Source organism: Thamnophis elegans, chromosome 17 (assembly GCF_009769535.1).
Source record: "Thamnophis elegans isolate rThaEle1 chromosome 17, rThaEle1.pri, whole genome shotgun sequence".
In the NCBI taxonomy this organism is placed as follows: domain Eukaryota; kingdom Metazoa; phylum Chordata; class Lepidosauria; order Squamata; family Colubridae; genus Thamnophis; species Thamnophis elegans.
In genome coordinates this window covers 3,563,234-3,575,680 of record NC_045557.1, presented here as the reverse complement: position 1 = coordinate 3,575,680, position 12,447 = coordinate 3,563,234, and the positions used below count along the sequence as shown (strand labels likewise).

General features: G+C 48.9%; 1 protein-coding gene across 11 annotated transcripts in view; it reads left to right on the top strand.

The window, feature by feature from the left end:
* The window catches only part of LOC116519874 (tropomyosin alpha-3 chain), a 44,223-nt gene that overhangs the window by 14,005 nt on the left and 17,771 nt on the right, over positions 1-12,447 (top strand). For all 11 annotated transcript variants that reach the window (XM_032233964.1, XM_032233962.1, XM_032233968.1 and 8 more), the window contains one exon: positions 11,656-11,789. In XM_032233964.1, the coding sequence (XP_032089855.1) occupies positions 11,656-11,789 (134 nt within the window). The remainder of the gene's footprint in view (positions 1-11,655; positions 11,790-12,447) is intronic.

Here is a 12,447-nt window from a genome sequence, read left to right as displayed (position 1 = left end):
CTTTAAAAGGTTTTTTTTTGGGGGGGGGAAGAAGATGCTTCTCATAATGCTATGAGGGTGGGTGGTGTTACCCAGAATTCCCTGTTGGTGGAGAGGACGTTTCCCAGAATGCTTTGCGGCTGGCCCTGCCAAAAGGGGAGAGAGCCCATCATCCCCTGCCTGTGGCTCCTCTGCGAATGCAGGCATAGGGATGGGGCTGTGAGAAGGGAAACTGGGTGGATGGAGGGGTGTTTGTTGCTACCCAGAATCCCCCCACGGCTGGCCTGGTGTTTTGAACAGGACGTGGCTGGGGTGGGGGATTATGGGAGTTGAAGTCCATCCCCAGTGGAAGTGGGAGGGATTTTTCCCCCTCTTAAATCTTAATGGCTTCGGTTCCTTTCGTGGCTTCCCTTCCCAGCCTCTGCTACTGAAATGCTGTTGCTCTCCCAGGCAAGGTTGCCTCTGAGCATAGGAGGAGTGCCTAGCTTCCTGAGATCATGGGTGGAACAGGTGGTGAGAGACTCACCTGACCAGGTGCCGCCCTTCCTGTCTATAGGGCTTTTCCCCTTAGACTTTCTGTTGGAGATAGATCCTTTCTGTCCCTGGAGGCTCCCTTTCATCCATCTCTACCATTAACAGAATCTAAATCTGGGTCAAAATTTAACCCAGCTTTGCATTCCCCCCCCCCCCCCCAAAGCCCCAGGTAAGCTGCCCGCCTTCAATTACACCTGGTCTCCTTCCTTGGCATCTGGTATACTGCTGATGCACCTGGAGGCTCCATCTACCTTCCCCAACCCACACATGACTCAGTATGGTTGGCTCAGCTGGGATAACTGAACCTTCCCTCGCGTGTGGTGGTACAACTGGTTGCGTAGCTGGGAGGAGAAAGGGTTTTGGGCTGGGGAGATCCCTTCACACCCTCCCCCCCTTCCGAAGTTGCGCGCGGAGGGATCCATCCTGCTCGAAATCACAATTTTAATATAAATTTAGTAAACCAATCAAACAGCCATCTTTGTCACCTGGTTCCTATGGTGTGAAACAGCCGTCTGCCCCGCCCCAGTCTGTCCTCAGGCCTCCAAAATATATTTAACCTGAGTTTAATCATTATCCCCCCCCTCCCTCCTTACAAACATTCCTATCCCTCACCTGCCAGGGATTCAGTACTGTAGATTCCTTCTTTTTAAACCTGAAAATCCGGCTGTGCTTCAAATAATTTGATTTTTACAGGATCCAGGGCCTGGCTAGCAGAGGAAGGTAGATCTCTGGGTAGATCCCAGGAAAGAGAGAGAGAGAGAGAGAAATAATTTGATTTTTACAGGATCCTGGGCCTGGCTAGCAGAGGAAGGTAGATCTCTGGGTAGATCCCAGGAAAGAGAGAGAGAGAGAGAGAGAAGGGAGAGAGAGAGAGAGAGAGAGAGAAGGGAGAGAGAGAGAGAAGGGAAAGAAGGAAGAAAGAGAGAAGGGAGACAGGAGAGAGAAAGAGAGGAGAGAGAAAAAGAAGGAAAAAGAGAAAGGGGAGAGGGAGAGAAGGAAGAAAGAAGGGAGGAAGAGAGGGAGAAAGAGAAGAGAGAAAAAGGAAAAAAGAGGAGAGAGAAAGAATGGAGAAAGAGAAGGGAGAGAGAGAAAGGAGGAAGAGAAAAGGGAGACAGTGAGGAGAGAAAGAGAGAGAGAAGGGAAAAGAGAAAGGGGAGAGGGACAGAAGGAAGAAAGAAGGGAGGAAGAGAGGAAGAAAGAGGAGAGAGAATGGAAAAGAAAAAGGAGAGAGTGAGGAAATAGAAAGAGGAGAGAGAGAGAAGGAAGAAAGAGAGAAGGGAGGAAGAGAGGGAGAAAGAAGAGAGAGAAGGGAAAAGAAAAAGGAGAGAGAGAGAAAGAGAAGAGAGAAAGAGAAAGAAGAGGGAGAGGGAAGGAAGCAAGATCTCTTTCCAAAGGATTAGAATTCAGGGGGAGGAATTTGCAGGAAGGAAGGAAGGAAGGAAGGAAGGAAGGAAGGAAGGAAGGAAGGGGGCATGGGTAGAAATCTTTGCTTATTCATAGGGATCAGGTAGACAGCGAGGCTGGGCTGCGGAAGGGCGAGATGGAGAGATTAAAAGGGAGGAAGGTGTCCCCATCACTAAGCCATCTCAAACTCCCGTCAGTAACCTGGAATCGGATTAAAAAGAAGAAGCAGAAAAGGGGAATATTTCATCCTTCCTGCCGGGAAGGGAACTGAAATCTTTTTAAAAATAGAGATTTTTACGATATCTCAGCATGGGAAGGAACGCAGGACGTTGGCTTGTTTGTGCAAAATCTGTGCCAACCACCCCCCCTCCTTCCCCTCTGCAAAGCCGGGCAGGGGTGTGCCCGAGGCCGAGATCCCCTCCCTGCTGTTAAAAGCATCTTTTTAAAAAAAAAAAGAGAGAGGGGAAAAAAATCGGAATAAATTCAGAAAGGCGTTGGCTTTCCGGATGGGAAGTGGGTCAGGGCAAAAAAAACACTTTTTCCCTATTTAGGAAATGGGGCAGGCGTCCAGGCCGTGCCCAGAGGGGTGGGTGGGTGGGTGGTGGAGATGCCACCGCGCCCCCCCCCCCCGTTTCCTGCCTGGTTTTAAGAGGGGAAGGAGGAGTGCCAGCCTGTGTGTGTGTGTGTTTGAGTGTGTGAGTGTGACTTCAATCTCTCTTTTGTCCACAAGGATGGAAAACAAGGCTCTGTAATTTGTGTTGTGTTATTTTCCCTTTTTTTCCCCATCCGTGTGGAGGGGGGGAAACTCACTTTTTGCAAAACATTTAGGGGTGCATCCCAATTCTTCGTTTTTATTTATTTAATTAGGGAAGGGGTTTCTTTTTCCTTATTTCCCCCTTGTAGAATAGCCAATTTGTTTCAAGGCCCATCTTGTCTTCCTATTTTTTTTTGGGGGGGGGTTAAACTTTTCGTTTTCCCACCCCCCCCCCACTCTTACATCATTAATCTTTGCAGCGTGTCACCTGGGAACAATCTTTGTATTTAACCGTTGCATCATTTTAAATCCAATTTTATCTCACCTTTTACATTTCAATCGCCTTTGAATTCAATGCCTCCTCTTTAATTCTATGTCCTTTTCCAAATGATTCAATTTTCTATTTTATTTTTTGGGGGGTCTGTGTTCATTTTCTATCCAGTGGTAAAAAAAAAAAACACATCCCCATATCTTATAATACTTCCTCCTTCTCTTTAATTGCCAACACTAAATCTGTTCATTTCTGCCTAGTCTAAATTTTTTTTTAATTACCTCTCCCGCTGTGGGAATTTTTTTCCATTTTCCAATTTTGCGCTAATACAATTCTAGCTGCCGTTATTACGTGGATAATTAAATATATATTTTCTTTATAGTTCTCTGACAAAACATCTTGTCTTTTTTAGTGTGTATGTGTTTCCTTTCCCAATGCGCCAGGAGAAAAGAAATGCTAAACTTAAAAAAACTTTTTTAAAACTTTTCTTAAATAAATAAATAAATAAATAGGAGGGGGGGGGCTTGGCTGGAGCAGAAGGGGGCTTTGGGTGTAATTGATATCTCTAGGCAGCCCTCGACGTACGACCATTGTTTTAGAGGCTGTTCAAAACGACGGCCCTGAAAAAAAGGCAACTTGCGACCGGTCCTCGAACTTACGACCGTTTGCACCATCCCCTGCCAATTGAAGCACTTGGCAGCCTGCCGGGGTCAAAATATGTGACCTTCCCTGTCTGGGCTTCTGACAAGCAAACTCAATTGGGGTGTGTGTGTGTGTGTGTGGAGCCAGACTCACTTAGTGACCATGTGATTCGCTTAGTGACCGTGTGATTCGCTTGACTGCGGCGATTTGCTGTGAACGCCCCAGCAGCAGAAGGATAAAAGAAAACCTCTGAAATTGGGCATTGGCTCACTTAACGACCTCGCTCGGCCACGGGAATTCTGGTCGTAAGTCGAGGACTACCTGGGATCGTTCTCCGAAGAGCGTCCGAGAAAAATCAAGAATGTTTCCTTGCTTAGGTGTGGATGTGGGACGCCTGCCAATTCAACCTTTTTCAACCTTTGACTTTCTTTTCTGCAAGTTTTTAATCATATTATTTATGCCCGCCGTCGTGAGTTTGACCCTTGCCTTCTTCCTTATCGGCATATATATATATATATACGGAGGTGATATAGGCAAATATTATAAATACTTGGCTTGAGTTCAGGTTTTGGCTGATATGGGGGCTGTGGGAAAGCCACGTGGGAAATGGGGACTTCTTCCTTGTTAAGAAGCCTAGATAGATAGATAGATAGATAGATAGATAGATAGATAGATAGATAGATAGATAGATAGATAGATAGATAGATATGATAGATAGATAGATAGATAGATAGATAGATAGATAGATAGATAGATAGATAGATAGATTAGATAGATAGATAGATAGATAGATAGATAGATAGATAGATAGATTAGATAGATTAGATAGATAGATTAGATAGATTAGATAGATATGATAGATAGATAGATAGATTGATAGATAGATAGATAGATAGATAGATAGATAGATAGATAGATAGATAGATAGATTAGATAGATAGATAGATAGATAAGATAGATAGATAGATAAGATAGATAGATAGATAGATAGATTAGATAGATAGATAGATAGATAGATAGATAGATATAGATATATATAGGCTTCTTAACAAGGATATATATATATCTTTATTTATATATATCTTTATATATATATCTATATATATACCTTTATTTATTTATCAGCACAAATAAACACACACACACACACACACACACATATTTTAACCAGGTTAAAACTCCTTGATGATGGTTATCCGTTCAGTGACTAAAGTTACAACGTCACTGAGAAAAGGGACTTCGGGCCGCTTTTCACACTTAGCGTCCCCGTGGTCACGCGATCGGAATCCAGACGCTTGCTGACCGACTCGTATTCACGACGGTCGCTGTGTCCCGAGAGTTCGCGCTTTTGCGTCCTTCCGGCAAGGAAAGGACCACGGAGATGTCTTGAGGACAGCGCTGGCTCTTTGGCTTGGAAACGGAGGTGAGCAGCGCCCCCTGGAGCCAGGAACAACTAGCGCAGATGTGCGAATTTCATGCTGCGAAATTAGAAATGAATAGAAATTCATCTGGCTGATCAAACTTGGCTTAAAGAAGCCGAAAGACAAAAAAGGATCCCTTTCTGAATTTGGGGACCCCGGGGTCTTTTAGGGGGGGAACTTTATCGGATAAGAGAGAGTCCATAGAGGTAAAACTGCCGGGGATTCTGTCCTGTTGAGGTTTGAGCAGGCTTCTAGTCCTCATGAGTGACCTTTTGCGTTGAACGGCTGGGGAGTTGCGGTCTAGACAGCTGAAAGTGGCTAAGGTTAAGAGCACAGCTGGAATACTGGGCCAGTTTTGGGGTGACTATATTACCAAAAAAAAGAGATTTTTTTGGGGGGGGGGGAAATGCAGAGAAAGAGCAACTTGGATTAAAGTGGAGACTAAAACAGGAAGAACGATTGCAGGATTTGGATCTAGAGAAGAGGAGGACCAGGGAGGACATGATAGGAGCCTTCCAATATTTGGGGGGGCTGCCCCAAAGAAGAGGGGAGGGTCAACATTCCCCCAAGCCCCTGAAAGGCAGGAGAAGGAACAATGGGTGGGAACTAATGAAGGAGACAAGCTACTTGGAAGGAAAGGAAATTCAGGCAAGGAGAGGCTGGGGATTATTTGCCTGTAAGGATGAATAAATCCTCTCTCTTCTTTTTCTTTCTTTCTCTCTCCATCCATCCCCCCCCCCCCAAAAAAAAGGCTCTGTGACTTCTCCTTTTGTCCTTTCTGGCACAGAGGCCCTTCTGTTCTGGCTTTTGTGGGTCCTTTGACACCCCCCCTCCTTGCCAAAAAATGCCTTGCGGTGCTTCTGTGCCAAAGCTTTCCAAGATTTTTCTTCTCTGTTCTCCTATTCTTCCACTTCTCCTTCATCCTCCACCTCTTCTTCTCTTTTTTCTTCTCCCTCCTCTCCCTCCTTCCTCTTCTTCTTATCCTTCATCCTCCACCTCTTCTTCTCTTTTTTCTTCTCCCTCCTCTCCCTCCTTCCTCTTCTTCTTATCCTTCATCCTCCACCTCTTCTTCTCTTTTTTCATCTCCCTCCTCTCCCTCCTTTTTCTTCCTCCTCTTCTTCCTTTTCTTATCCTTCATCCTCTTCTTTCTCTTCTTCTTCTCCTCCTTCATCCTCCACCTTCTCTTTTTTCTTCTCCTTCCCTCCTCTTCTTCCTCTTCTCCTCCTTCCTCTCCTTCATCCTCCACCTCTTCTTCTCTTTTTTCTTCTCCCTCCTCTCCCTCCTCCTTTTTCTTCCTCTTCTTCCTCTTCTTCTCTTTCATCCTCCACCTCTTCTCTTTTTTCTTCTCCTCTCCCTCCTTCTTTTTCTTCCCCTCTTCTTCCTTTTCTTCTCCTTCATCCTCTTCTTTCTCTTCTTTTTCTTCTCCTCCATCCTCTACATCTTCTCTTTTTTCTTTTCCCTCCTCTCCCTCCTTTTTCTTCCTCTTCTTCCTCTTCTCCTCCTCCTTCATCCTCCACCTCTTCTCTTTTTGCTTCTCCCTCCTCTTCATCATCTTCTCCTTCATCCTTCACCTCTTCTCTTTTTGCTTCTCCCTCTTCTTCTTCCTCCCTCCTCTTCCTCCACTTCCTAATCCTCTTCTTCTTCCTCTTTTTTCTTCTTCCTCCTCCTCTTCCTTCTCCTCCTTCTCCTCCTCCTCTTCCTTCCTCTGCCTCTCCTAAACTCCCTCTCCCCTTTTATCACGATGGGGATGGGAAGCCCTTTCTGGTTGCCTTTGGGAAGAAATGTGTGTGCGTGTGTTGTCAGCAGCCCTTTGGGGAGTGGGGAGGGGGGAGGAAGATTTATAACCAGGCTGGTCTTCCACTGAAAAAAAAGGGAGCCAGGGAGTCTGGGCTTGGAAGCCATCGGTCAATCTCTTTCCACCAGCATCACCCTCCCCCCGCCTGGTTCCCCCCTCCCCAAATCCTCCTTTCGGACTTGATGGAAGCCTAGCCTGGTTCCCAGGAGGGGCTTAATTTTACTTAAGTGGGCATGTGGGCTCTGATTTGTTGGGGAGGGGGGGAAATCACTTGTCAGGACGCTGCCCGATGGGTGAGTAAGGGGTCCCTTTTGCTCTGGGTTCAAATTCTGGGAGTAGTAGTCCCAATATATTGAACAGCATGCTGGCTGGGGAATTCTGGGAGTCGAAGTCCAAATGTATTAAAATCTGCTGGCTGGGGGATTCTGGGAGTTGAAGTCCGTCCCTCTTAAAGCATGCAAACTGGGGAATTCTGGGAGTTGAAGTCCATCCCTCTTAAAGCATGCAAACTGGGGAATTCTGGGAGTTGAAGTCCAAATGTATTAAAATCTGCTGGCTGGGGGATTCTGGGAGTTGAAGTCCGTCCCTCTTAAAGCATGCAAACTGGGGAATTCTGGGAGTTGAAGTCCATCCCTCTTAAAGCATGCAAACTGGGGAATTCTGGGAGTTGAAGTCCAAATGTATTAAAATCTGCTGGCTGGGGATTCTGGGAGTGGAAGTCCATCCCTCTTAAAGCATGCAAACGGGGGAATTCTGGGAGTTGAAGTCCATCCCTCTTAAAGCATGCAAACTGGGGAATTCTGGGAGTTGAAGTCCAAATGTATTAAAATTTGCTGGCTGGGGGATTCTGGGAGTGGAAGTCCATCCTTCTTAAAGCATGCAAACTGGGGAAATCTGGGAGTGGAAGTCCGTCCCTCTTAAAGCATGCAAACTGGGGAATTCTGGGAGTTGAAGTCCAAATGTATTAAAATTTGCTGGCTGGGGGATTCTGGGAGTGGAAGTCCATCCTTCTTAAAGCATGCAAACGGGGGAATTCTGGGAGTGGAAGTCCGTCCCTCTTAAAGCATGCAAACTGGGGAATTCTGGGAGTTGAAGTCCAAATGTATTAAAATCTGCTGGCTGGGGGATTCTGGGAGTGGAAGTCCGTCCCTCTTAAAGCATGCAAACGGGGGAATTCTGGGAGTTGAAGTCCGTCCCTCTTAAAGCATGCAAACTGGGGAATTCTGGGAGTTGAAGTCCAAATGTATTAAAATCTGCTGGCTGGGGGATTCTGGGAGTGGAAGTCCGTCCCTCTTAAAGCATGCAAACTGGGGAATTCTGGGAGTTGAAGTCCACAAGCTTTTGAAGTGGCCTAGTTTGGAGACCCCTTTATCTGAAGCCTGGCTTTTGCGGGTTTGGGCAAAGTTGTTTGAAGTGACCTGATTCCCACACTGGCTGGTGGCCGAAATCTGCCTGTGGGTGGGGGGGGGGGGGCGAGACATCCCCGAACCAAGGAGACCCTGCCTCTTAGCCTGTCTGTCGCCTTACAGATCACTCCCGATCGGAGAGAGACGTGCCTGGGCTTTTGAAAAACATCTGGCTGGCTCTCCTGTGGCAACACTTTGATTTCAACACTGCCTTTTTTGCACGTTCGTTTGGGGGGGTGTCTGGAAACAGACCTCCAGCTGCCCTTCTGCAGCTCCTGGGCTCGTGCAGACTTGCGTTAATGAGGTTTTTCTCATTTTAACTCCACGTTGAGGACGGCATCGCTTCTTGGCGGGACTCTGTGGAATAAGAGATTCCAGAGGGAGGTTGGAGGTCTTCTAGTCCACCCCCACCCCCCTGCTCAGGACCCTCTTCCAGGGGTTGTCAAACTTTTTTTGGGCCATGCCCCACCTAAGCATCCTTAAAATCCTCATTCCCTCCCTCCCGGTGAGATATAATTCTTACTTTACTCAAAAAGTGTCACTCTATTCACGCGGAAGAAGCCCAAAAGACGATTAACTCGGTTTAAACAAGGTTTAAACAGCCATTCTTGGCCTGAAAATATGCCCCTAAACCAGCCTGGAAAATGCCTTGAAAAAGGCTAAAAAAAAGACCCAGAAAAGATCATTTTTTCGGACCGTTCTCCGAAGATCAGCTTCCCTCGATCCATCCATCAATTCTCCCTCGCCGTCAGGAAATTCCTCCTTCCTTCCAAGTTGCTTCTCTCCTCCGTTAGTGTCCCTCTCTCGCTTCTTCCTTCCTTCCTTTCAGGGGCTTTGGAGAACAGATATCATGTTTCCCCACCGAAAATAAGACTGGGTCTTATATTAATTTGGACTCCAAAAAGATGCATTAGGGCTTATATTCTGGTTAGGCCTTATATTTGGAGAAATGCGGTACTTAGGGCATCCACCTGGCTGGCAATCTTAATTAGGATTTATTTTGGGGGTAGGGCTTATTTTTTGGGGGAAACAGGGTAGACACCCCCCTTTGGGGCTTCTCCTTTGTGGCCTCCTCCCAAATATTGGAATCTTGATCTCCCTGCCCCCCCCCCGTCCTTCTTTTCGTTAAACTAGACATCCCCAAAGCGTTCTTGGCCTGTTTTTTTATCCCTCCATCCCTCAAACTCGGGGTGCCCCTTCCTCCAGGAGCCCCTCCCTGCGGACCTGGCTCTCTCCGGGGGCAGAGCCGTCCCTGTTCCCACGCCTTCCCGGCTGGCGTCTCTCTCTCTCTCTCTCTCTCTCTCTCTCTCTCTCATTCCTCTGCCCCCCTCCGTCATGGTGGCTGGCTTCCTTTGTCTGCTAAGGAGGCTGCTTGGGGAGGGTGGCAGTGGGGTGGAGCTGGGGGGGGGGAGGTCTTCTTCCAAGCCTGGTGCATGAAGCAATTTTGCAGACTGGGGGGGGGGGGAGCGGAGTTTCCCGAGTTTTCTTACTGGATTCCCATGAGGAGGAGGGAGTAGGCTCTGGATGCCAGCATCTCTCGTTTCTCTCTCTCTCTCTCTCTCTCTCTCTCCCTCCCTCCCTCTCTTTCTCTTTCTCTCTCTCTCTCTCTCTCTCTTGCAAATATGGGTCTGCACTGCTCCATCCTTAGCCCTGTCTGGACTTCAACTCCCAGAATCCCCCAGTCAGCCTGCTTTAAGAGGGGTGGGCTTCGACTCCCAGAATCCCCCAGTTTTCATGCTTTAAGAGGGGTGGGCTTCGACTCCCAGAATCCCCCAGTTTGCATGCTTTAAGAGGGGTGGGCTTCAACTCCCAGAATCCCCCAGTCAGCCTGCTTTAAGAGGGGTGGGCTTCAACTCCCAGAATCCCCCAGTCAGCCTGCTTTAAGAGGGGTGGGCTTCAACTCCCAGAATCCCCCAGTTTGCATGCTTTAAGAGGGGTGGGCTTCAACTCCCAGAATCCCCCAGTTTGCATGCTTTAAGAGGGGTGGGCTTCAACTCCCAGAATCCCCCAGTCAGCCTGCTTTAAGAGGGGTGGGCTTCGACTCCCAGAATCCCCCAGTTTGCATGCTTTAAGAGGAGTGGGCTTCCACTCCCAGAATCCCCCAGTTTGCATGCTTTAAGAGGGGTGGGCTTCAACTCCCAGAATCCCCCAGTCAGCCTGCTTTAAGAGGGGTGGGCTTCGACTCCCAGAATCCCCCAGTTTGCATGCTTTAAGAGGGGTGGGCTTCGACTCCCAGAATCCCCCAGTTTGCATGCTTTAAGAGGAGTGGGTTTCCACTCCCAGAATCCCCCAGTTTGCATGCTTTAAGAGGGGTGGGCTTCAACTCCCAGACCTGGCCTGGGGATTCTGGGAAATCCACCCCTCTTAAAATTGTCTTTTAAAAGCTAAGGAATCTCTGCGTTTAGCTCTCAAGGGGCAGCTGAGCCCTTGGCCTGCGGGTATGGTTGTGAAGCAGCGCCAGCCTTGTGAGGGAGACCCTCGGCCTCTCTTCTCCTGTCCACCAGCTGGCCAGGGTGGAGCTTCCTTCGAATCTGCCCCGGGGTCAAGGGTGACTCAGATCAGAGGCTAAGACCGGGACACTCCCGCCAGGGACGGGACAGGTGCTAAAACCATGCAAAGATTGCCTGGGATTAAGCTTGGCGGCAGATGGTGGCCCCGGAGGATGCCTGCAGCTCTGGGGGAGGAGGAGGGGAGGGGGAAGGAAGGAAGGAAGGATAAGAGAGAAAGAAGGGAGGGAGGAGGGGAAGGAAGGAAGGGAAATTGGGAGGAACTAAAAAAGGAAGGGGAAGGAAGGAAGAATAAGAGAGAAAGAAGGGAGGGAGGAGATGGAAGGAAGGAAGGGGGAGGAGAAGGAAGGGAAAATGGGAGGAAGAAGAGAAGGAAGGAAGGATAAGAGAGAAAGAAGGGAGGGAGGAGGAGATGGAAGGAAGGAAGGTAGGAGAAGGAAGGGAAAATGGAAGAAGAGAAGGAAGGATAAGAGAAAGAAGGAGGAGGAGGAGGTGATGAATGGAGGGAGGGAGGGAAGGGGAGGAGAAGAAGAGAAAATGGGAGGAAGAAAAGAAAGGGGAAGGAAGGAAGGATAAGAGAAAGGGGGGAGGAGGAGATGAATGGAAGGAAGGAAGGGGGAGTGGAAGGGACGGAGGAGAAATCGGAGATGGATGGAAGGAAGGGAGGGAGGAGGCGAGGAAAGTGGGGGCAAAACTCATTTAACAGCTGTCTCGCTTATCAACAGAAATGTTGGGCTCAGTGGTGGACGTAAATCGAGGACTCCCTGGAAAAGCAGGCCTGATGGAGAGGGCTGGCCCCGGGGCCAGAGGGCCGGCCCCAGGGCCAGAGGTGGCCCTAGGGCTGTGGAAAAGGAGGCCCTTGGCAGGGGGGATTGGCTCTGCTTGGGGGTTGATGTATGATCCATCTCTCTTCCCCTTCTCCCCCCCTTCCCCCCCCCCCAGGCCGAAGCGGAGGTGGCCTCCTTGAACCGCCGCATCCAGCTGGTGGAGGAGGAGCTGGACCGGGCTCAGGAGCGCCTTGCCACGGCCCTGCAGAAGTTGGAGGAAGCCGAGAAGGCCGCCGATGAGAGCGAGAGGTAGGTGGGGCCGGCTGGGCCTGGCTTAGCCCGCCGGGGGTGGGGGAACGACTCCTGAGGGGCTTGGTCCTTGACTTACGACCCTCGTAGGGCTGGGTCATAAGTCAGGAGGGTCGTAAAGCAAGTTATCACCTGACTGTCCCCTCTCTTCCTTCTTCCCTTCCCCTGCCTATTCCTTCCTCTTTTATTCCTTCCCCTGTCCCTTCCTTCTTTCCTTGCATCCTTCCTTTTGCCCTTCCCCTGTCTATTCCTTCTTCCCTTCCCTCCTTCCTTCCTTCTCTTACCATCTATTCCTTCCTTCCCTCCTTCCTCCTTTATTCCTTCCCCTGTCCCTCCCACCCTTTTCCTTCCATCCTTCCCTTCTCTTTTCCTCTATTCCTCCTTCCCTGCTTCCTTCTCTTTCCATCTCTCCCTTCTTTCCTTCCCTATCTCCTTTCACCTGTCCCTTCCTTCCCTCCCTCCTTATTCCTTCCTTTCTTCCCTCCCCTTCCCTTCCATCCTTCACTTCTCTCTTCCTCTATTCCTCCTTCCCTTCTTCCTTCTCTTTCCCTCTCTCCCTTCTTTCCTTTCCTTCCTCCTTTCACCTGTCCCTTCCTTTCTTCCCTCCCCTTTCCTTCCATCCTTCACTTCTCTCTTCCTCTATTCCTCCTTCCCTTCT